The sequence below is a fragment of the Salminus brasiliensis genome, chromosome 9 (assembly GCF_030463535.1).
Source record: "Salminus brasiliensis chromosome 9, fSalBra1.hap2, whole genome shotgun sequence".
NCBI classification, from domain to species: domain Eukaryota; kingdom Metazoa; phylum Chordata; class Actinopteri; order Characiformes; family Bryconidae; genus Salminus; species Salminus brasiliensis.
The window spans coordinates 37181953-37205330 of record NC_132886.1 but is presented as its reverse complement, the minus strand read 5'-3'; the positions used below and the strand labels follow the sequence as shown (position 1 = coordinate 37205330).

The window sequence follows — 23378 nt, the reverse complement described above, 5'->3', positions numbered from 1 at the left end:
TCATCAGAACCCTCCGGCAGCAGCGACGCAGTGCTTAATTAGCCAAGGCCGATCCCTACTGAGCCGCTTGGCCTATTAGCTGGACGCCGGCGGCGGTGATTGACAGCTAGGGTGGCCCGCGAGTCCTGGTGGGCGCGGCTTGCACCTGGAGAAAGGCGACCGGTGACAGGTGCTGAACGGTAACCTGTACACACCGGGAGTCTCAACACACTTGCCGCGCTTTCCCGCGAGGCACCTGGTTTGTGTTACAAATGACTCCGGCTACGCCTCGAGCCCTACACGAGGAAACGAGGCGGCAATCAGTCGATGGTGCGCGCTGGCGTGCTGTACACACAGGCCGAGTGTTAATCTACTGATTAACCCAAGAAGCTCTCTCGCTCTCTCTCTCGCGCACATGCTCGCAAACAGCACTCTCCTGAGACAGCAACATCACTACATTACTCTCGCTGCTAATCACAAGATGGAGGCTGGGCGTGAAACATGGGCGATGTTTTAAGGCCTTCAAGGCATCACACACACACACGCAGTTCCCTCCTGAGACAGCAACATCAGGGTGGGCTCGCAACTAATCACGACAGGGAAGCCTCGGAGGCCCCAGCTTCTCACACATGCTCTCAACCTGCCAATTAAATTAAGACGCAACACCTCAATCAGGACAGACAAACACAGCAGGGTAAACACAGGCTAAGCAGTTGCGAGAGTGGTGCTACAGTGTTGCTATAGGGTGGTTGATAGAGTAGTTCAGGGGGATGCTATGGTGCTAGTGGTTGCTATGGCATCCTGAGGGTAGGTGGTGATAGATAGTTAGGTGAGGTGAGCTAAGCAAAGCTAAGCAGAACATCCGTCCACTCGTCCATTCATCTTCTTATCCGCTTCCTCCTGATCCGGGTGGGGTCGGTCCGGAGCCGAACCGGAATCACTGGGCTGAGCAATCCATTGGAGGGTACCAAACACACCCATTCACTCACACTCTCAGAGTAGAATATTGTGTTTTTGGGCGATGGAGGAAACCCACAAGGACACTAGAGAAGACCCTCAACCCCAGACCCCTGGAGCTGTGCAGCACACACACGCGCACACACTACCTGCTGGACCCCTGTGCCCCACCTCCCGTTTGAAGGAGAACAATCGGATCCACAGATCCAAGTCCCTCTGTTAGTAGAGCCTCCCACCAACTCCCCCATCCCTAATCCAAACACGTCACTCGGAGGCGGAGAAGCTTCCCTGTCCCCACATCCTGACTGAATGAGTCATGAGCTGCTAGAGCTGGATCTGACAGAACAAATCAAAACATGACCGCCGGGCTGTGTGTGTGTGTGTGTGTGTGTGTGTCTAATGTGGCGGCTCCTATGTTGCCGTGCCCTGCCTGCCATGGTGCAGCAGTAGTAGCGGTGTGTGGAAAACAGTGCCATGGTGAATCAACTTACTGGGACAGTCAGGCATAAAGAGCCAGGCATGTCAGCTAGATGAGAGGAGACGGAGTGGCACCAAAAAAAGCTAACATGACTGAAGCAGACGGGCGGTTTGCTGGAGTTGGGCCTAAGCCGGGCGGAAGCGGCTGTTAGGTGAAGAATTGAACGTACAGGCTTTTCTCTTCATCCCAAATCTAGTCGATCAGCTAAGACGTGTTTAGTGACTTGAGGGTTTGCACTGGAACTGTGAGGCTAAGGTATCTAGCAGTAACAGAAGCTTACACTCCACCCACAGATCTGCTGACGTGGGGTCTGGGGTACCGGCCCGAACATCGCGGGTTCTTGAAATCACCCTGAAGAAACACTGTTTACATTGAAGAAGAAGAAAAGTGAATTTCCTGGTTGTGCAGCAGCTAAGCTATTCTCACAGTGGAAAAAATGAGAACTGAGGTGTTTTTTATAATGTGGTTGCTATGGCATTGCTACAAGGTTACTGTGGTATTTCAGGTGGTTGTTATGGTGTTGGTAGATGGTTGCTATGAAGCTGTTTATTGGTCGCTGGGGTGTTGCTGGATGGTTGCTAGGGTATTGCTATGTGGTTGGTATGGAATTCCAGGTGCTATGGTTTCTCAGGTGTTGCCAAGTGGTAGCTGTGGAGCTGTCTAGTGGATGCCATGGTGTTGGTAGGTGGTTGCTATGAAGCTGTTTATTGGTCGCTGGGGTGCTGCTGGATGGTTGCTAGGGTGTTGCTAGCCGGTTGCTATAGAATTCCCGGTGCTATGGTTTCTCAGGTGATTGCTCAAGTTATGCCAAGTGGTAGCTATGGGGCTGTCTAGTGAATGCAATGGTGTTGGTAGGTGGTTGCTATGAAGCTGTTTATTGGTCGCTGGGGTGCTGCTGGATGGTTGTTAGGGCGTTGCTAGCCGGTTGCTATGGAAATTCAGGTGCTACGGTCTCTTAGATGATTGCTTAGGGGTTGCCAAGTGGTAGCTGCGGAGCGGTTTAGTGGGGGCATACAGTGTTGGTATGGTACTATGGTATCCCAGGTGGTTGCTATGTTGTTGCTAAATAGTTGCAAGAGTGGTCCTATAGTTTTGCAAGGTGGTTGCTATAGTATTTCAGGGGAGTGCTATTTAGTGCAAATTTAGTATTTGGTGCACTTAGTGGTTGTTCGGGTGTTGCTAGGCATTTGCCATGGTATCTCCGCTCCGGTGTCTCAGGTGGTTGCTAATGTGCTGACAAGTGGTTGCTGTGGTACCCCATGTGGTTGGTTGACGACAGGCCTTTGAACCCCATTCATTTCGATGGGAAAAAACCCTGTAAAAATCTGTTGCTACTCAGAAGCTGTTTATCCAATCAAAAGAGAATCAGACAGACAGATGAAGTAGATTACAGTGCGTGTGTGTGTGTGTGTGTGTGTGTGTGTGTGCGCGCTGTGTCTCGGCCCCTGTATATGTGTTTAGCAGAGATGCAACAGCTCAGTTAGAAGCTATGGTCCGTGCCTTTCGCTAAGGGACGTGTAAATACTGCCCCGTGCCCCAGCTGATGAATGGCTTGAATTTGCTCCGTCTCCGTTCTGGAATGCTGGAACGGAGGTCGGATTTTTGTGTGTGTGTGTGTGTGTGTGTTGAGGGGAGGTCAATAGCCCTGCCGGAGCATCTCCGCAGCGGCTAGCCTAGTTGTACATCAGCCCAAATTAAATCACTATCTCACCATGATAAATGTCTTGCCAGATGCCCCCCACCTCCTCAGCCCCCGCCACCTTGCCTTCAAGCCGACAAGAAGAAGGGGAAAAAAATCCAATTCCCCCTTTTACTTTTCGGCGGCAGAGTAATGTAGCTGTCAGCTGACCCAAAGTGCCGCACGCGCCGCTCCGGGGCTGACACATCAGCGGGCAGCCATTTGATGCCACTGTGTGTGTGTGTGTGAGAGAGAGAGAGACTGCTTTATCACAGAAAGGCATGAGACGTCCCTGACTGACACTGATCCTAAGGGGGCGGGTGGCCGGACCTGCCTCAGATTAGGCCGCCTCCCAAGATGCAGACCTGAGAGCTTCAAATTCACTCTGGTTTGAGGGGTTCAGACACCCTCGCTCCAGCATTCTCGTCAGGCTGTACCACAGTTCTCCCAAAAGACACGTTTTAATATGACTGTAAATAGCTGTGAGGTTTCCTCACCAAAAATAAATAAATTAATTAAAATAAATAAATTAAATGAATACAAAATAAATGAAAATAAAATCAGTAATATTTATATGTATTTGAAAAAATAGATATTTTATGTAGTGTAAATATTTATTTACATGTATTTATTATATTCAATATATATACATTTATATTTTCTTCTTTTTTTTCCCTTTTTAATAGAAACTAAAGAATTATAGGTACAGACGATGTCCATTTTTTCTGCTCACATTAATACCTGGCATCAACAAGGCTCAAGAGCAGCTGTAAAAAACTTTCAATGGAAGTTCCAAGTGTATTTCTATTTTTACTCAAAGCATGGGGAACCCTTTGTAAAGGCACAGCACTCTGGTAAGGGTCTGGGTGTGGTTAGGGTCATCATAGCTGGTAGAATTTTATATAATTATTTTGCTAATCTACCACCATAAGAGTTATGCTGATCAGTGTGTAGAATCGATGCTACAATGTTTTTTAATTCTGCGTAAAAGACATAAAAGGCTTTCGTTCTTGTTGGATGCGCTGTATTTTTGTCCCTATATAGAACCATTTACAAAGGATTTCCACCAAACAAAAGAACTCCTTCACCTGGCAAAGAGTAGGTTACGCATTCAACCACTGCCTTTAGTAAAGAACCCTTGAAGAGTGTACCCAACCTACGTTACTTATTACTGAAGTATATGGTCACTGTATTGTATTACAATGTGATGCTTGTACGGTGATCTTCTGCAGCGTATTATGAACTTCCTGTCATTACCTACAACAATAGTCCAGAGAACTGCTTAGAATCAGATCAGGCTTAAAATAGCTGAAATCGAGAACATGAAACTGAAGCCACTCTCGATTACAGCTTCAGCAGCCACGGCCAGGACGGCCTCAGGTACTGTGTTTTAAAAGAAGTAGGATCCAGGCCCAGTCAGTCCTGTACTCCAGGCTATATGATTACCCATTAAACGTTCTTTATGACAGTACGTCATGTCAGAGCATGTCGCCTGACTTTAAAGTAATTTTCGAGCATTTCTATTGGTCCGTCACTGTGAATTTTTGACATAATATAAGGAACAACTGCCAAACTGCCAGAAAATGATATATTTATCTGGGTACATTACTAGGTTAGCATTATGAAAACATGACCATTGTCTTTGAAGGATTAGACTCCCGTAGGATCCGGATGGACTTTAGACGGACTCCTTCCAGGCTTCTATTCCCCGCCCACGGCTCACGCTTTCAAAGATTCATCTCAAACAAGTGTTTTGCTCTGTATTGGAGAAAGCGATCAGGCTGTCTCGTGAACCTCTCTATCAGAAATGCTCATCTAAGAGGTTCAAAAGGGCAGCCCTGATTCATGGTTGCGTGCAGGGAGTTGCACATGTTAAACTCAGCAATAGACACTGATTAAACATCTCAGCCCCTCTGCTCCGCTGCACCTCGGAAACCCTTGAGGCATAAAAAAAGGTGAGAGTCACTGTTGACATGAATCTCTGATCTCTGGCAACCTTGAGGGAGAGGTTTTAATTTCCCATTTAGTTCAGGCTGCTATCAAACAGCCATTGTCTGGACATCTGATACGGATAATTATCCAAACAGGATCCAAAAGGTTTCGCCATTAGCACAGGAAGGTCTCTAATATTCCCCTCCTCACAGGTTGCCATAGCATGGAAGGCCCTGCGCTATAACTCTGGCTTTTCAGCATAGGTGGCGTAGTGGTTTAAGTGCTAGGTTTATTGATCACAAGGTTGTGGGTTCAATACCCAGGTCTGCTAAACCTCCATTGTTGGCACCTTGAGGAAGGCCTTTGACCCTCCCGGTTAGTGGGTTGCCACAGCATGGCTGACCCTGCGCTCCGACTCAGGCTTTTTAGAAAGGGTGACTTGGTGGTTTAAGCGCTGGGTAATTCATCACAAGGTTGTGGGTTCTATACTCAGCTCTGCTAAACTTCCATTGTTGGCACCTTCAGGAAGGCCCTTGACTCTCCCGGCTAGTAGGTTGTCATAGCATTGCTGACCCTGCGCTCTGACTCTGGCTTTTTTATTCTGGCAAGAATGACTTTTGGTGGTTTAAGCGCTGGGTAATTGATCACAAGGTTGCAGGTTCCAAACCCATTCCCAGGTCCACTAAGCTGCTACTATTGAGCTCTTGAGGCCCAGAAATCTCTCTGCCCGAAGGGGTGCTTTACTATGGCTGACCCTGTACTGTACAGATATAAATAAGAAAGGCACATTATTAAAAACACACTCCGTCACTGACTCACAGCGACACTAGCACTGGTAAGCCAGGACGGTGAGCCTGTGTGAATTACAGGCTGAGAATATTGAGCTGCGCTGCCTTCTCTGCTGGAAGGAGTCGGAATTCCAGGTGTGCTGGTGTATTGATATCTGGGGCAGTGCTTCAGAATCATGTGCACTTTAACAAAGTTGTCACAGCGAGGCTTCGTCAAAGAGGCGGGGAGGCGTTCGAAACGTGCATGTAGCTGCGGGCGGAAATTGCTCAGTAAATGTGTTCCTGCCAGAGTCGTTCTGACCCAGATATTTGTTACACCTAAGTGCAGCGGAAAATGAGTACCTGACAGGAACACTGGGCCCACTGTAATCAAAGGCAAATGATGCCTGGTCCCCGAGTCATTGCAACACAATACCACAGCGGCTTCACGCGAGCCTGCAGCGGGGCTCGCAGAAAGGATTAGCTCACTGTTCGGAGGGATGGGGAGAGTGCGTGAGAGGGAGAGAGAAAACGCAATACGGCGGCAGGCAAATATGTAAGATTATGATATGTATTAACTATTTTGATTGAAATTAATGATCAATGTTTGGATTATGAACTGCATAATGATATGCATGCATACCAAACTCAAACAGATTTAGTTTCCTTTATTTAAATTTTGCATAATTTAGCTTGAGGTTGTTTTATATATTGTCTAACTAACAATGAAGGCAATAATGATAAATAATGTATTAAGAAAATTCACTGGTTTAATGAACTAATATTAAAGATAAATAAAAACTAAATAAAAAAACATTTTTTTTGCATCAAAAGGAAAATAAATGTGAGACAGTAATTTTTGTCCTAATTTTGAAAGTTTTTTGTGTTTCTGCTTTGTTTGTATTAGTGAGAGCCACGTCACTACCGCTATCTAGCTTGCTGATTGGTTCTTTTTGTAAAAGGGCGGGACTCTATCCGTTACCAGCAAGTTGACTGGCTCTTTGTTTTACCCAAAGTTGGATTAATGGTGTGAAATAACTGGTTTATAGTGTGTGAATGTGCTGTGATGTGGGTTTTTTATAGACAGCATGTGTGTATTAGCATTAGCATTAGCATTAGCCTCCACTCGGTTCTGAATGTGTTCTTCAGTGCTGGTTTAAAAAACAGAGAAAGGTGAGTGAGCGGTTCTCTGGTTCTCCCGCTGGTAAGACAGAACGTTCCAGTGATGGTTTATATCTTCCACTATACCATAGCTCCACACCGCAGACTCTCAACTCCTTTATTTACCTTCTGAGAATGTCCGCACTGCTGCTTACTGCTGGAAATAATGTCCGTTAATGGCTCCTTGCGGACATCAGATTGCGCTCTGAACACTGTGGCTAAAACAAAGATTCGCAACTGGATTGAGATTAAAGTAGCCAATATCCGATCCATTAAAATATCCCGACATCCCTAGCCTGAATAGCTGCCCTGCAAGAAAAAACCCTTAGTCCAGCGCTGGCATTAATAAAGCCAGGGTTTCCTACACTAGGTCACTGCTAGGTTCAGCGGTCTCATACTGACCACTGATGAAGAGCTAGAGAATGGCCTACACAACCCGTGCATCAACAGATGGGCTACAGTCTCTTAAAGTACACCAGCAAGGTACGGCCTCCCACAAAAGGGGCTTTCTATACGGCTGCATATGGGTGTTCCTTAGAGGTAGAAGCCCATTACCAGGCTGAACCAATAACAGGCCTCTTCTCTCATCCTCCGGAGTGATGACCGCTCTAGCAGATGGACTATTGATTTTACAGCAGGTGTTAAAGTCATGGTCCAGAAAACGACCACCTTGTACACCCTGTTTTCTCTTTCGGCAGCAGCCTCCCCGTTAACAGCGCCCCCTAAAAAAGAATTCATTTTCATGTCCAATGACTTATTTTATACCTGGCTGCCCGGAGAGGTGATTTATAGGGAAGTAACTCATAGGATTAAAGCGATATCGAACAAGCTGCCGCCCTTGCAGCCTTTCCCACGTCCTGCTTGTAAGACAAGCAACCCGGGAACAAAAGGGACAGTTATTTAACTCCAATGTCCTATCGATTCTTTTTTTTAATGGCTTTTTAACAGAAGGACATATAATGTAGTTAGCAGTGATTCGCCGCTCGAACTTTGGTTAGTGGAGGAAGGGAAGGCCCGGGATGCTGGAGCTTGGATTTAAGCTACAGGAGACTGGAGTAAGGACACACTGATAAGGGCTGGGGCTGGGTAATGAAATTGAACACCAAATTTCCATCCCCAAGTAGTCGGCCTTCCCAACATCCGTGAAGCACCCCTGATATTCACGTAGTACTTTACTCTGATGCTCTCTTGTTGATGCTGTGTAGATTCGCCCCTTGTCTTTATTATGCAAGGTTAATATGAATGGAACAGGTTCTACTAAATCTAACCCTAAACCTAATCCAGAACCACTTACACTTAATCCTAAACATGCCTTTCCAGGACGATCAGCGAAAAATGACCTGTCCCTGACAATTTTCCGCTTTGCTGTCCACCACCGTGCAATGGAATAAACTGCTGAACACTCCCAGCTGAAGTCCAGGTGTACCCTGCTGAGGACGATGATGATGAACACCATGGCTTTGCAAGGATGCTAAAGCTATTACTATGGCAACGGCGGTTACAAGGCTACTTGTCGATACGAGCTTGGCCGACCGTCTGCAGTTTTGCCATGAGGCTCAAAATCGGAAGGCTAGCTTAACCCCAGCAGAAACACTTTAGACAACTACAGATGCTACAAAGGGGCTTCTGGGCTGTGCTCCTTTTTGCAGAAGATCCGTCATGTGATGGAAACTTGAGCTGGAGATGTTTAGAACATGGTTAGAGAGGATTTTGGTAGTTTCAGATCCAAAGAGCGCTCTGAGGTCTTTAGAAAAACGGTTGTAGACGCAGATGAGTCTGGGAAGGGGTTTAAATAGCTCTCTGAACTATTAGAAATCTGCTAGATCATTTACAAGTGGAGAACATTTAGAACAGCTGGCCTTCCAAGCAAACTCAGCCCAAGAGCAGACCATAAAATACGTCGACAAAACCTCCCTAAATGTCATCACGGGACCTACAGGTAGCTCTTATAGCCAGAGTTAATGTTAAAGTACAGCATCTACCATCAGAAAGAGATCCCACAAGCTTGATTACCTAAGCAGCACCCAGACCAAGGCCAGGGCCGATGGCCGATGACTCTTGCGTCTTTGCGGGTGTTCTAATTTTTTCACATGACTGTATACAGACACAGCTCTAGCTTCAATGCAAACATATCAGTCTTCACTAAATTGTCCTGCCACTTAAGCTTCTCTTCTGTCCCCCCAGACAAAGCTGCTATTGATTAGCTGCCCAGAAAAGCACCCACCAATAAGACCTGAGCATGGCAAATGCAGGCTGCGTCTGGATTAGCTGACTCTTGAGCACATACAGAAAAGCGATGTAGGAGATAGGGAGAATTTAGCAGCATTTTTCGGTGTTTTCTTCGCCTCCTCCCGACATGTGACGAGAGTAGCAAATAAAAGGACCATCTTCAGGCCTTTCTATTAGCGTTGCAGCAATCTGCATAAGAATGGGGCAATCAAAGCCTGAGTGAGGGTTTAAAACATTATTCGCATAAAAGAGTGGTAATCGGGGCTGCGCAACACAGTGGAACATACACACACACACACACACACACACACACACACACACACACACACACACACAATTACGCCTCCATGGCTATGCTTAAAAAAAGCTCTCATATATTAGCATAATTTTAACTCTCTTGAAGGAGCACTGAAATGATTACTGACGAGACGCTTTTTCAATTTCTACATTTATAAGCAAGTACGAACCGCCGAGATTTCAGATCTCACTGCTTAGCCTCCCTGGTTCTCAAAGCAGGGGTTAGGATATACAGCCAAGGAGCCAAAATAATGGTGGTTCTAGTAGGCTAACTGCAAGCCAACATGCTAACATACACAAGTCAATTCCACTGACTAGCAAGCTAAATAGCCAGCTAACTGCAGGCTAACATTTAGTTCCACTGACTAACAAGCTAAATAACTAGCTAACTGCAGGCTAACATTTAGTTCCGCTGACTAACAAGCTAAATAACCAGCTAACTACAGGCTAACATTTAGTTCCGCTGACTAACAAGCTAAATAACCAGCTAACCGCAGGCTAACATTTAGTTCTGCTGACTAGCAGGCTAAATAACCAGCTAACCGCAGGCTAACATTTAGTTCCGCTGACTAGCAGGCTAAATAACCAGCTAACTGCAGGCTAACATTTAGTTCCACTGACTAGCAGGCTAAATAACCAGCTAACTGCAGGCTAACATTTACCTCAGCTGACTAACAAGCGAAATAACCAGCTAACTGCAGACTAACATTTAGTTCCACTGACTAGCAGGCTAAATAACCAGCTAACTGCAGGCTAACATTTAGTTCCACTGACTAGCAGGCTAAATAACCAGCTAACTGCAGGCTAACATTTAGTTCCACTGACTAGCAGGCTAAATAACCAGCTAACTGCAGGCTAACATTTAGTTCCACTGACTAGCAGGCTAAATAACCAGCTAAGTGCAGGCTAACATTTACCTCAGCTGACTAACAAGCTTAATAACCAGCTAACTGCAGGCTAACATTTACCTCCGCTGACTAACAAGCTAAATAACCAGCTAACTACAGGCTAACATTTAGTTCCACTGACTAGCAGGCTAAATAACCAGCTAACTGCAGGCTAACGTTTAGTTCCGCTGACTAGCAGGGTAAATAACCAGCTAACTGCAGGCTAACGTTTAGTTCCGCTGACTAGCAGGCTAAATAACCAGCTATCTAACTAGCTGCCTGCAAGCTAACAAGATAACATTCAATTCCACTGACTAACAAGCTATACAACAAGCTATCTGTGAGCTAACAAGCTAAATAACCAGTAAACTGCAAGCTAACACTTAGTTCCGCTGACTAACAAGCTAAATAACCAGCTGCCTGCAAGCTAACAAACTGAAATATTCCATTCTATTCACTAACAAGCTAAATAACCAGCTAACAAGCTAATATATCCAGTTCCACTGACTAGCAGGCTAAATAAGTAGCTAACTGCAGGCTAACAAGCTAATATATCCAGTTCCACTGACTAGCAGGCTAAATAAGTAGCTAACTGCAGGCTAACAAGCTAATATATCCAGTTCCACTGACTAGCAGGCTAAATAAGTAGCTAACTGCAGGCTAACACGCTAATATATTCAGATCCACTGTCTGATAAGCTAATTAACCAGCTAACTGCAGGCTAACATTTAGTTCCACTGACTAACAAGCCAACCAATCAGCTAACTGTAAGCTAACAAGCTAATATATTCAGTTCCACCAATTAGCAAGCTAAATAAGCAGCTACATGCAAGCTAACATGCTAATACATTCATTTCCAATGACGAAGAAGCTAAATAAGCAGCTAACAGTGAGCCTAAGGATACAGGCTACAGGCCCAAGCTAGCACGCTAACCGCACACAAATCATCTGTGGTAATTAATCATGCGGTTCTATCATTTCTACTGTAATTAAAGCTTTAAAGGTTTATTGTGGCACTGGAGCGTCGTGTTCACTGCGGTGGGCCGGTCTGGATACGTGGACGTCTGGACAGGAGAAGCTTTCCTGAGCTGATCTTCTCCTCCTATCTGCCCTCTTTCTTCGTCCTCAGCCCTCCAGCCACTGACCTGATGGGTTGTGATGTGTGAAATTGCCTCTGCTCTGCATCACACGTGTGCATTCACACCCCCTACACACCCCACCCGACACACACGGGACACACACGGACACGTCTGCTCTTATACATATACTGTATATCGGCCTCCATCTCGCCCAGCTTCCTCCACAGTTTGGCTCCTTTTGCCTCCGCAGACATTCAACATCCACAGCGGTTCTATGTGAAAGAGATTGAGGACATGTAGCCAGGCTCCAGTTTAATAATATAATACTAATATAAGATGTTTACAATCCATGTTTTTAATAACATGCAACACATTTAACTGCAGAAAATTTCTAAAATCATTGTAATATGGTAATCCTGGGCAACAAAGAGGTTTCAAACAATGATTAGAATGCTAATATATATATATATATATATATATATATATATATATATATATATATATATATAAATGCAATAAATAAATAAATCATTTTTAAAACTTAAAAAAAAGGCCTTCCACAAATATTTCATTTTTTTTTACGTTCTGAAATATTTGAAATCTGTTGCTTAATATGCCAAGCTCAAAAGCTCACCCAGTACCTGTACTGTACTTCTTTAAGGTTTATTATAAAAGCACTACACATTATTTGGCAGAGGCCGGCTCTACAATGGTGCACAGTGCTTGGTCCCCGACGATTGCCACTTGGAAAACCGCTTTTCTACAGTATAAACTCATTTAATTGCAGAAAAATGTATTAAATCTTTATAATATTTCAGTCATGTGCAACATCACATAAGAGCTGGACAATCTATCATCTCAGCATAGTTATCGGAATGTGCACATTATTATATTATTAGATTATATCTTCCCAAAATGCTTTATTGTACTCAAACATTGAATACACAATAATTAATTATTGCCATATTAATACCCAACTTTGATGGGATCTGGAACAAAAATCCTGTATTTTTACATTTCATTTTTTTTATTTAAATATTTTTGTAAATATTTTGAATATTTTAAATAATGAGCTAATAGCTAACAAGGTGTCCAAAAATACCCAAAAAACAAGATATTTCATGAAGGATTAAGAGACTTAAAATGGCTCAGAAAGTTGTCTAGCAGCAAGACTTCTCTCCAGAATGTAAGTCGTTAAAAGTTACTAAGCAAATTACTTTCCATAATTAATCTAAACACAGAATTACAGTACAGCTACTGAATATTTACATTTACTAAATACTACAAATCCTGAAAAAATTCAAACTTAAAAAATGTAAAGAATTAAAATACAAATTTTATTTAATTTAAATAGTAAAATATATTTTAATTTAAATAAAAAAATACAAATTTTAATTTAATTTAAATAATAAAATATATTTTAATTTAAATTAAAAAATTACAAATTTTAATTTAATTTAAATAAAAAATATATTTTAATTTAAATACAAAAAATACAAAATTTAATTTAATTTAAATAATAAAATATATTTCAATTTAAATACAAAAATACAAATTTTAATTTAATTTAAATAAAAATATATATTTTAATTTAAATTTTTAAAATTAAAATACAAATTTAAATTGAAATCAAAGCTTAAATAAGCTAAAATTATTGTTGTATGTAAAAGAAAAAGCACTAATATGATGAGCGAGAGCAGATTTTTGAATAGTAGTGTACTGGGCATGCCACTGCACACAGGGCACCAGCTATATAGGTATCATATATGATGTATATATGAAGTACCTGTATAATCTACAGTGTAAGTTACTGTAAATAGATGTAAAAGGTGTCTGCAAACTTTGGACAGGCAGTTTAAGCCTTGTTAGCATAAGATTAATGTTCGTGTTCATACCCTCACATCCCTCTAATGTATCTAACGTACATACCCCAGGTCCCTGACAAAATAACACTCTTCCAGCCATGAGCGGCGGATCCATAGGCATCGTTACCCTTCGTTATTTGCAATTACACTCCTCTCACACCTCGTTTCTGACTTTTAAAGCATGTTCCCGGCTCTTTCCATAATGCGTTAAAAACACCACTTACTCGTGAAAGCGTGGCAATTAGGCAGCATCTGCCTTTTTGAAATGGAAAGCAAACTTGATTTACGCGGGTAATAGTTCTACAAAACGTACGAACCAGCGCTAACAAAAGGTCAGAATTTGCATTCTGCATTAGGGAGCGCAACGAGGAGGAGGAGGAAGAAGGGGAAAAAAAGAAAGCTAAGGAATGGTGCGAGACTGTGCCGCTAATATGCATTCCGCTGAATATTTATGACGCTAAAACACATCCAATTAACTATTTAAATAATTAATATTAATGGGGTCATACATATGCATGGAAGCTTTTGTTGGGCTCCATAGGTAGAACGGGGATCAGGAAATGGGCTTTATGTGGCAGGAAAATCTTAGAATTCTCCTGGTCTCTTTCCATTTAGAGATAACATAAGCTTTCCACGTGCCGTTGTTGCCCAGTAATGAGACGAGGAGAAAAAAAAAAAAAAAAAAAAAAAAAGAAGCCAGATCACGGCTGGAGATAAGAATTTTCCACTCAGAAAGCATAAAAATAAGCAACACACATAAACGCAGTGGTTGGTGGAGATAAGCTCGCAAACAACAGAATCAAATGAAACCAATAAGGAAGAAAAAAAAATAAAGCAGGTGCCCATAAACAATCCAAATGACAGATAACACAGCACACACATTGTAATTTGGAGCTGAAAGGCTTGCTGGCTTGGTGATGTTGTGAGTCTCCGGTGTTCTAGTTGCCTCTGCTGACCAGATTCAAGTGAACAAACGTATGACAGAACGGCCCATTCTTCTGCAAGGCCAAACACATCTGCCAGCACAGCAGACCTGAACAAATGCACTCATATAAAGCACAGCCTCTTTCGCAAGGTCTCAACAAGCTGCGGTTAGAACACACAGCTGCATACAATATTCACCTGCCACTGATGTGATTAATTGCTATATTCAGTTTTTCAGCTAGGGCTGGGCAATATGACTATATCTAGTATCGCATTGTGATCGATTTTGTTATTGCTCTGCAGCTGCATGCTTTTTTTCATTTTGGATATTGTTAATACCACAAGAACACTGTAAAAATCATTCATTCTAAAAAGAAAAAAAATCACTGTACTATGTATGGTAGGGTATTTGGATAGGATCTAAAAAAAATTATATTGATAAATATTGTATATAATTACATTACTATTAAATATTGTTATATTACATTTTACCATATCGCCCAGTCTAATTCTAGTGCGAGAATATATATTTATATGTTCCATTAGAAAATCCATTGGTCTCTATGCTAAATTAAAATGGTCAACAGAACGTTTGCCGAAACCACAGTTGTGTTTTGCTGGTTCCATAATGCTGGAAAGTGCTTGGTCCCCGACAATTGCCACAAGCAATGTAATTTGGTCAGTTTACACAGAAGTCACTGCATTCAACTCAATTTTAGATGCAAATGAAAGGGAAGCTGTTTGTTTTGGTTGGAAACAATAATAAGATTTAATATTATAATTTTAATAACTTTGTATTATTTTCAATTAGCCCACAGCAACGAAATCTTGTGTTACTGACAAATTCACACACTTTTACTACAAATGTGGTCGATCAGGCCTCAAACTGCATTGATTTTACAGCCAGCAAACATGTCTTGGCTGGCTGAGCGACTACATTTGGGGTCTGACTAAAAGTAACTTAGACTTTTTTTAGTAACACTTTAAGAATGCTACCTACATAAAGACTTCATGACCCATGGATAAGCTTAATATGATGTATTTATGAAGCCATACCTGAGTATTTATAAGCAGCCTTTATCTGTAATCACAAGATGATGTATGATGTTTCTTTAGCAAAGTATTAGCCACTTATATTTACATGTATTAACACTGATATAAAGCATCAATCCTGAATACTAGGCCTCTGCTTTAGACGTTCCAGCGTTCCAATACTTGCTAATGATGCTTCATGACAGTGTTAGTTTAAAAGCCCTACAAAGCAGCCTGCCCATACGTAATTACAGCCACTCACATCTGGTGACTACGCCTTCCAGCCGGATGATGTTGGGGTGGTCGAACTGGCCCATGATGCTGGCCTCGCTCAGGAAGTCCCGGCGCTGCTTCTCCGAGTAGCCCGCCTTCAAGCTCTTGATGGCCACGTAGATCTCTCGTTTGCTGGGCAGCTTCAGGCGGCCACTGCACACCTCCCCAAACTCCCCTATGAAATAAGGGGGAGTCAGTCAAAGTAGCCCTGGTCCACACCGCCTCCAGGTTATGCTCCAGGTATACTCCAGATAGCTTTTTTCCAGATCATTAACTTAAGGGTTAACATATTTTTATCCGCTAGCACTATTAGCTTTTTACGGTTGTTCTCAATGAAGACATAAATGATCAGAATTTTTTGGTCTGATTATTTTAGGCACATTATATTTGTCAATACGCTTGACTTGGATGAGGATCATATAAAATTTTATGTCAAATAATATATATATATATATATATATTATATATACATATGTATATATGTATGTCAAAGTACATACTTTACTGTAAGTCTGAGAAAATCCTTGGAAAGCTGAATGAGAGGAGCTGCTCAGTGCTGATCTCCACAGCGAGCAGGTAGGCAGAGCAAGCTCAGTATTTCAGAAAGCAGTGCCAGGCTTTCGTGGGTGAAGATAAGAGGACACAGACACTCTGTAATTAAAAACTCTTCAGCGTGCGTTAGTCCTCTAATGACTATATTTGTTTTATGAGAGTTCTGAAAATGAGTTTACAGAGAAAGTCATTGAGAGCGCTGCAGTAACACAGCTAATCTTTTTAAATGCCTTGTGCAGGTTAATAAGCTAATATAAATACTGTGACACATGTATTACTCAGCCTCTTAGAGCTGAATAGCTGAAGCTGAATACTGCAGAAGTCCAAAGGACTAGCCAGAACGCCACCAGAACGAGCTTTTAAACAGACACTATTATTTCATTTAATATTAATTCATTATTATTATTATTATTTCAAAAACAGATCCATTGCTGTTGCTGTTAAAATTTGTAACGAGGTACTGCACCAACTGCACAGTAAATGCCCAAGGAACAAACAATCAAACAGAATAGTTCATATTTCTGTCCAGTGTCAGTTTATCCACTGTGTAGTCCAGATTTCAGCTCCTTTGTTGAATGTTGTTGCCATATGGCAATAGTGACATTTCATTATTGTTTTTAAACCTGATAGCTTTTAAACTTCTTTTATAAAAATACATGATAACTTACCACAGCTTGTGCTGTTTTGTTCTGTATAACTGTTGAATTATACATAAACATAAACTAGACCGCTAGTAATGACAGACCTCATCATGTGGTGATAGAATAATAATAAGGCAAGTCATGCAGTAAAGGGTTACCGGCTGTGTTCAACAATTCCTGTTTTGAGCTTTAAACACATCGGTTACCCAAAAATCTTTCATGGAAGCTACAAGTTAGTTCAAGCATCATGGTATTTACTTTCCTGAGGTTGAAGACATTGGAACAGACCAATTGGATAATTACAAAAAAAAGGCTTTCAGTGTGATGTCATGTCTGACCACCTAAGCTGCTTTAGGAAACGCACATGATAGCGATAGCGCAAATGAACTGAAATCAGCCGCAAACATATAGAAATTATAATGTAATGTGCAGTGCATGTAGCATACCGTGTGTTACATGGACTAGAATCACTTGCACATTTGATCACACTTGCCATTATCATCTCATAATTTAAAACTGCTCCCCCGCTACTCATTTCTTTAGCATCTCTGCCTTTACAGCTTCAGCAGAGGTTTAAATAATTCCACATTGATAAGATTTTTCACAGTTTCACAGACTGTGCTGCATTAAATCCAGTAAATCAGCACTAATTATGCATACCGTTGCTTAGTGTTCACAGTATGCTCAGAAAATAATGAAAATACATCATTTTGCCCATCCCCGCAGTCTTAAAGATAAAGGTGCTAGGATTCAGGCACTGCCACTATGACCCGAGCCATCAGCAGCTGGAGCCAGAGCGAGCACAACTTGCCTTTCGGGGGGGGGGGTTAGCATCGTTCTCACCCTCCCAATGTTGGGAGTATTAAATGTCATGGGGGAGAATATTAAAGAGTGGGTTGGGTAGCTGGGTAATCTAAATTTGATGGAGGAAAATAAATAAAATACATAAATAAATAATTATGGTGCTTTAAATGGTTTGTGGAGTGATGATAGAGATTTCCTTATTGAACCAAAAGCATATCTTTTATGGCAAATCTATGAAAAATAGATCTTCATATGATGGCCAGGCAATACAATGCATTCACAAGGTAGCTGTATGCTTGCCTGCTGGCCAAAATAGCACCATGTGTTTTTTAAAGACACAATCAGTAAGATTTGCTCTGACGTCGATAAATCCATGGATATTTAATAACAGAATATTTTACCCAGGCACTGCAGTTATTAGGTGAACAGGTCACTTACCAGCACCAATGACCCTCTCTATGTGGATGCTGGAAGCCTCAATTTCCTTGGCGAAATCGCGGACGGCTTGATTGGGGTCCTCGTAGGTGTGTGGATGGATGTAGGTCCTGCTTCCCGGCAGTTTGACTGCAATCATAAGGAGAGGCTCTCAATCGTCTGACAGACACTTTTACTTTTCTATTTATGCTTGGATACACGTGCGTCATAAACGCCAATGGTCTCCTAAAAAAAGTGTGGTAAAGAACAAATACGAGCACCTCGTTTTTTTTTTTTTCCTCACAAGTGCCTGTTTTTACGTTTATTTCCCCTCTAAACACAACCATTTTCCTCACAACCTATAAAGGGAATGCGTGGTAGGCGTTGGATTGGCATTCATACCTCTCCCGTGCTGGAACTGCATCTTCTCTTCGTCCGGGTCTTGCTTGGCTTTGATGTAGCCGCAGTGTCTGCAACACATAAAAGTGGGGGAAAAAAGATGTAAAACGTTAGCGATAAAATAAAAATTGTTTTGGAGGCTGGAGATGAGACTGTTCCGCTGGAGGCTATAAAGGATGATGCCCAGAGGCTTTTGGTTTTAGATGCTCAGAGGCTTGTGGGAGATGGGATTGTTTCAGCTTGAACTGCAATGGGCTTCAATGGACTGCACACACATATTATGCTACAGGGAGCACCTTACATTCAATGGCTTCCCTGATGTGATTTTTTTTCATGACTACTGGCAAAGACAAAGACATGCTGTAATTTCTATATAATAATTGACTTAAAATACCATATTTCTGCATTCAATTTTAAGCGTGATGCATGGTTAACCATTTAAGAAACCATTTTGCTAAATTGCTTTAGGGGAAAACACTAGTGATGGCGCAAATGAACCGAAAACAGCCGTACAACAAAAATACAAGTTTAAGTAAAGTGTTACAAGCATTAGAATCAGTAAACTTATATTGCATATTTGATCAACTTTGCCATTATAGTCTGATCATGTAAAGCAATCATCAATGAACAAAGTGTCCAAAATGTAAAATCTAACATTTTAAACCAGCCACATTAATGCGTTAAGTAAGAGGAGCTTATGAATTCATTATGATTTAGGTTTGATGAAAGGTTATTATTGTGTTATGTCTTGAAGAATGTATAAAAAAATACATTACAAACACTGACCATTCATAAAGAAAGTTGATAAACAATGTATACAAGGTATAAAGTATGGGGGATCCCAGGGACTCTGACTTAACCCTCAGAGCTCAAATTCTACAATCTCCCTTAAATTGAACTCTAAGAATTTGTTATGCCCTTGCATGTTTAAGGTGGTAATAATCGGGCTATAAATACCGGGGAGGTGGCTTATACTTTGAGAAGAGTTGATACAGTGGAGTGAGTGTCTAATTGGACGTGTGGAAAATGGCTCACGAAGCAGATGTTAATGATTGGCAAAAAAGAGGGACTGCATTTGGGCGTGCCACAGGCCATAGTGTGAAGGAAGTGTAGGTGTATGGAAGCATACGGTCATATGGGTCTACCAGCAGTGGCAGAAATCCCAGCATACAGGATTTCGGTGCTCTCTCCCATCGCCATTCTTAGGCATCTGTTAGTTGGTGTAGTGGAGCCAGGGGCTTTCCTCAGAGTGTGTGGGCTGCCCAGCAATGTCACATGGGCGGCAGTTGGAAAAAAGGCGGTGGCTGGCTGGGCATGTATTGGAGGAGATATGTGTTAAGTCCTTACCCTTCTAGTGTCGGAAGCCTTGCTGGTGCTAGGGGGGGCTTTGAACGGGTGGGTTAATTGACAGTCCTAAATTAAAGGAAAATCGAAATTCAAAAAATTCAACAAAACAAATTCATAACGAAATAAAGGTGCTACAAAGCATTTTAATAATGGGAAGAACCTTTCAAAGCTTTAAAGAAGTGGATGTGGCGGTTCTTTACTAATTTAAAGGTTCTCCACACTCATATATCTTTAAAAAATGACTTCTATGGAACCCTTTGTAGCACCTGCACTATCAACAGTGCTTCTTCGTGCACTTGTATGTTTCTTCGTAAGCTTGTTAGTAAGCTTCTACTCTCTCGGCAGACAACAGCGTAGATTTAATGATGGGCTGCACCAGACAATTCCACTTCACCTCCGTCCATCTCCCTCCCTCCCTCCACCCTCTGCTCCTCGTCTCTCTTTACTAATCAAAGAGGGAATTATTAATGACAGCTCGTCGCAGGAGAAAGAGTAAAACCGTCTCATTGCAATCAAGTGCAAGTGCATTTTAAAATCACCCGCTGATTGTAATTGGCTCGGGGTGAGTTCCAAGGGGGTCCTGATCTGGAGAGAGAGACGGGGCTGGCCGAGCACACGGTAGGTGCGTGCGGTGGGGGCAAGAGATGAGCCGAAGGGCTTGTGGATGTTAATTTGGCTGTAATGAGGAGAATGGGGGGGGGGTAGGTTAAGGGAAAGGCTTTGCCAGGGTTAGAGAGTGGGCAGGCTGGGGATAGCTGGCTGCAATTTGGGAAGCTGAGGGGGATGAGATGTGCTGTTTCTTTGGCACACATGAGCACACATGGGCACACACACACACACACACACACACACACACACACACACACACACACACACACACACACACCACTCCAGTTTGATGCTGATTTTATTTGGCTGATTTGAATGAAGGCCTGAAATCGTGTAAACATCGCTAATTGGCTGGACTGATGGGCACGCTTTTGTGTGTTTGAGAGGTGGTGTGTGTGTGTGTGTGTGTGTGTGCGCGCAAGAAAGGCTTTCTACGTAATACCCAGAAAGGGTTCTCTGACTCCTAACAATAGTGGAACCCTTTCTGGTGTTCTACAGAACCCATTTCTACAAAGAACCGTCTTCAAAAGGTTTCCCTTGTGTACGACAAGCCCTTTAACCAGGCCGGAAACCACTGGAGCATCGAAATGGCTGGTACAGTAGAACCACTGCCAATACTAAGGAACTCTTAAGGAACCATTGTTTTTGTAAGAGTGTTGAGGACGGCAGGATACAGAGATGGAAAAATTCTGCAAAAGACTAACGTTGGCCAAAAAATGCTGAGACAATGACCAGAGCAGTGTGCTCTGGCCTCACATGAAAAGCAAACTTGTCTGGTCTCTTTCTGATGGCAGATGCTTCACTACAGATGACATTCTCCATGTTCACGGGCTCAGTTGTAGACCTGAGTCGAGCTGGAAAGTTTTTCCGATTTAAAAGCAGTTGCTTTGTTTTTGGATCATCGCGATGAAAAGCCATGAGGTCTCGGCCTTGACAAGAGAAAAAGACATAGTAGAGCATATTTCAGCACTCTAAGGGGGGGGGGGGGGGGGGGCCCTGCATATATAAAATTCTGACCCTGTATTGATGGAATAATAATAATTATATAATTATATATATGTATATATAAAAAGAACGAAAAAAAAAAGTGCACCAAATTATCTTATATTATATATTTCTTATTTATATATCTTATCTATATATTTATTTATTAAGACTTAACTGGTCGGAAGGTTACATATGAGCTGTTAGAGGCACCAGAAAGAAAATTGACAGACTTCCCTAAATACTTCTAAATATGCTGAAAAATCTACTAAAAAGATATCAAAAAGGAGAGAAATTGGACAGCACTCGCACACCAATGGGGGTATTAATTTCACTCGCAGATAAAACACAAGGGTTTTGGCGCTGGGCCTTCCTTAACATGGTAATAGGACGCCAGCCAACACTGCTATATAGACCAAACGGGTGTATACCACCCTCTTATTGACGTTGTCGCCAAGTCACAGGTAGAATTAATCATTCTTCAACATTGCATTCAGAAATATACAGAAATAACAGAAAAATTACAAATAAACCACCATGGTGATGATCAATTAAAAATGACTAAATATATATTTTATATATTATAATTATTTGGGATTGGTTTTACACCCAAATTATTATTTCTCAAGTCGTTTATTTTTTTATGTTAAGTTGGAGGACAATGAATAATACCTGTGACTCTGTGATGTCCTCGCTAAGGGGGTGGGTATACACCCGTTTGGTCTATATAGCAGTGTAGGCTGGTGTCCTATGAGCTACTATACGGGCGCTGTCCGATTGCTCTCCTGTTCAAGAGGGAACACCAAGGGAGGTTACCTTGTGTGTGTTTGTGTGTGTGTGCACGGGAATGAGCATTTGCATGCATTCGTGCGTCGGCATGTCTTCCACTCTGGCTGCATACATTTACATAATAATTATAAACGGTTTGATTTCACACTGCTAGTAAACAATGTCATGATTAATTTCATACCCATCTTGGAAATGATAATCTCTGATTCTCTCATGTTAGGCTCTTTTTTTCCCTCCTGCCTTTCTTGTTCTCCTTCATCCACGAGTGATTTAAATGCATTGTGCAGTGAACTCGCGCTTAGAGGAACACGTCTTAGACGGGTTAGACAAACGGAATCAGAGAAAAACAGTCATTCATTTCAGAGCAGACAACCAAAGGCTTCATACAGCCGTACAGAGGGTGTATTCGTTCTACTAGATAAACGCTGATGCCGATTTTTTATTCAACTCCAGTTTTGTACTTCATTATTTACTATGAATGGATATGAATGTTTTACACGTTTTCTTGGATAAGTACGACAACAACAAGCTTCTGGCGGGAATTCTGGTTGGGTATTTGCCCGCTTTTCTGGGCAGAATCCGTAGACTTCAATTAAACGCGTTGGTTTCCTGGCATGGACCTGACTTTTAAGCACAATCCACATATTACCAGCAGGGTCTGAGATCAGGACTTTGGAAAAGGCCTTTACAAAAGCTTAATGTTAGCCGGCTTTATCCGATTTGAAACAGCCCCTGAAGTGTGTTTGGGTTCGAGTCACTGTCCTGATGGAAAGCCCAACTGTGTCCAAGTTTCAACCATCTAGCCGAAGGTTTATGGTCATGCTGAAGATTTCTGTTGCTGAGGTAGTCTTCCTCCTACGCCATGGTAATGGTACTGCAATGTACCAGTTCCACTGGCTGCAGAACAGCCCCAGAGAATGAAGTTACCACCACCATGCTTAACAGTTGCTACAGGCTCTTAGAGTTGAAAGCTTTGGTCAGAGAGCTACAACAGCAGGGCTCAGATGCTACCACCACCATGTTTAACAGATGGTATAGATGGTATAAGTTTCTTGGTAGGAGGAATGGCTCACCTTCAGTCCTACAGCAGAGCTACAGCAGCAGGTACAGAATGTTCTTGCGCTCAAGCAGCACCAAGAAACCAACAAAAGCTTTTTTGGTGCGCCTAGGCGCCTCTCCTCCCACCACCATGTTTAACAGATGGTATAGATGGTTTCGGTTTCTTGGGGTTGAATGCCTCACTTTCAGCTTTTCAGCTTTTTTGGGGCTACTAGGTACCACGATTTTGGCAAGCTTGAGGT

At 42.2% G+C, this 23378-nt stretch overlaps 1 protein-coding gene across 1 annotated transcript in view; it reads right to left on the bottom strand.

The window, feature by feature from the left end:
- The window catches only part of epha4b (eph receptor A4b), a 153800-nt gene that overhangs the window by 14850 nt on the left and 115572 nt on the right, over positions 1-23378 (bottom strand). Inside the window, exons 9-11 of the mRNA XM_072688302.1 lie at positions 18352-18419; positions 17974-18099; positions 15528-15713 (exon numbers count right to left, since the gene is read on the bottom strand). Coding sequence (XP_072544403.1) covers positions 15528-15713; positions 17974-18099; positions 18352-18419 — 380 coding nt within the window. The remainder of the gene's footprint in view (positions 1-15527; positions 15714-17973; positions 18100-18351; positions 18420-23378) is intronic.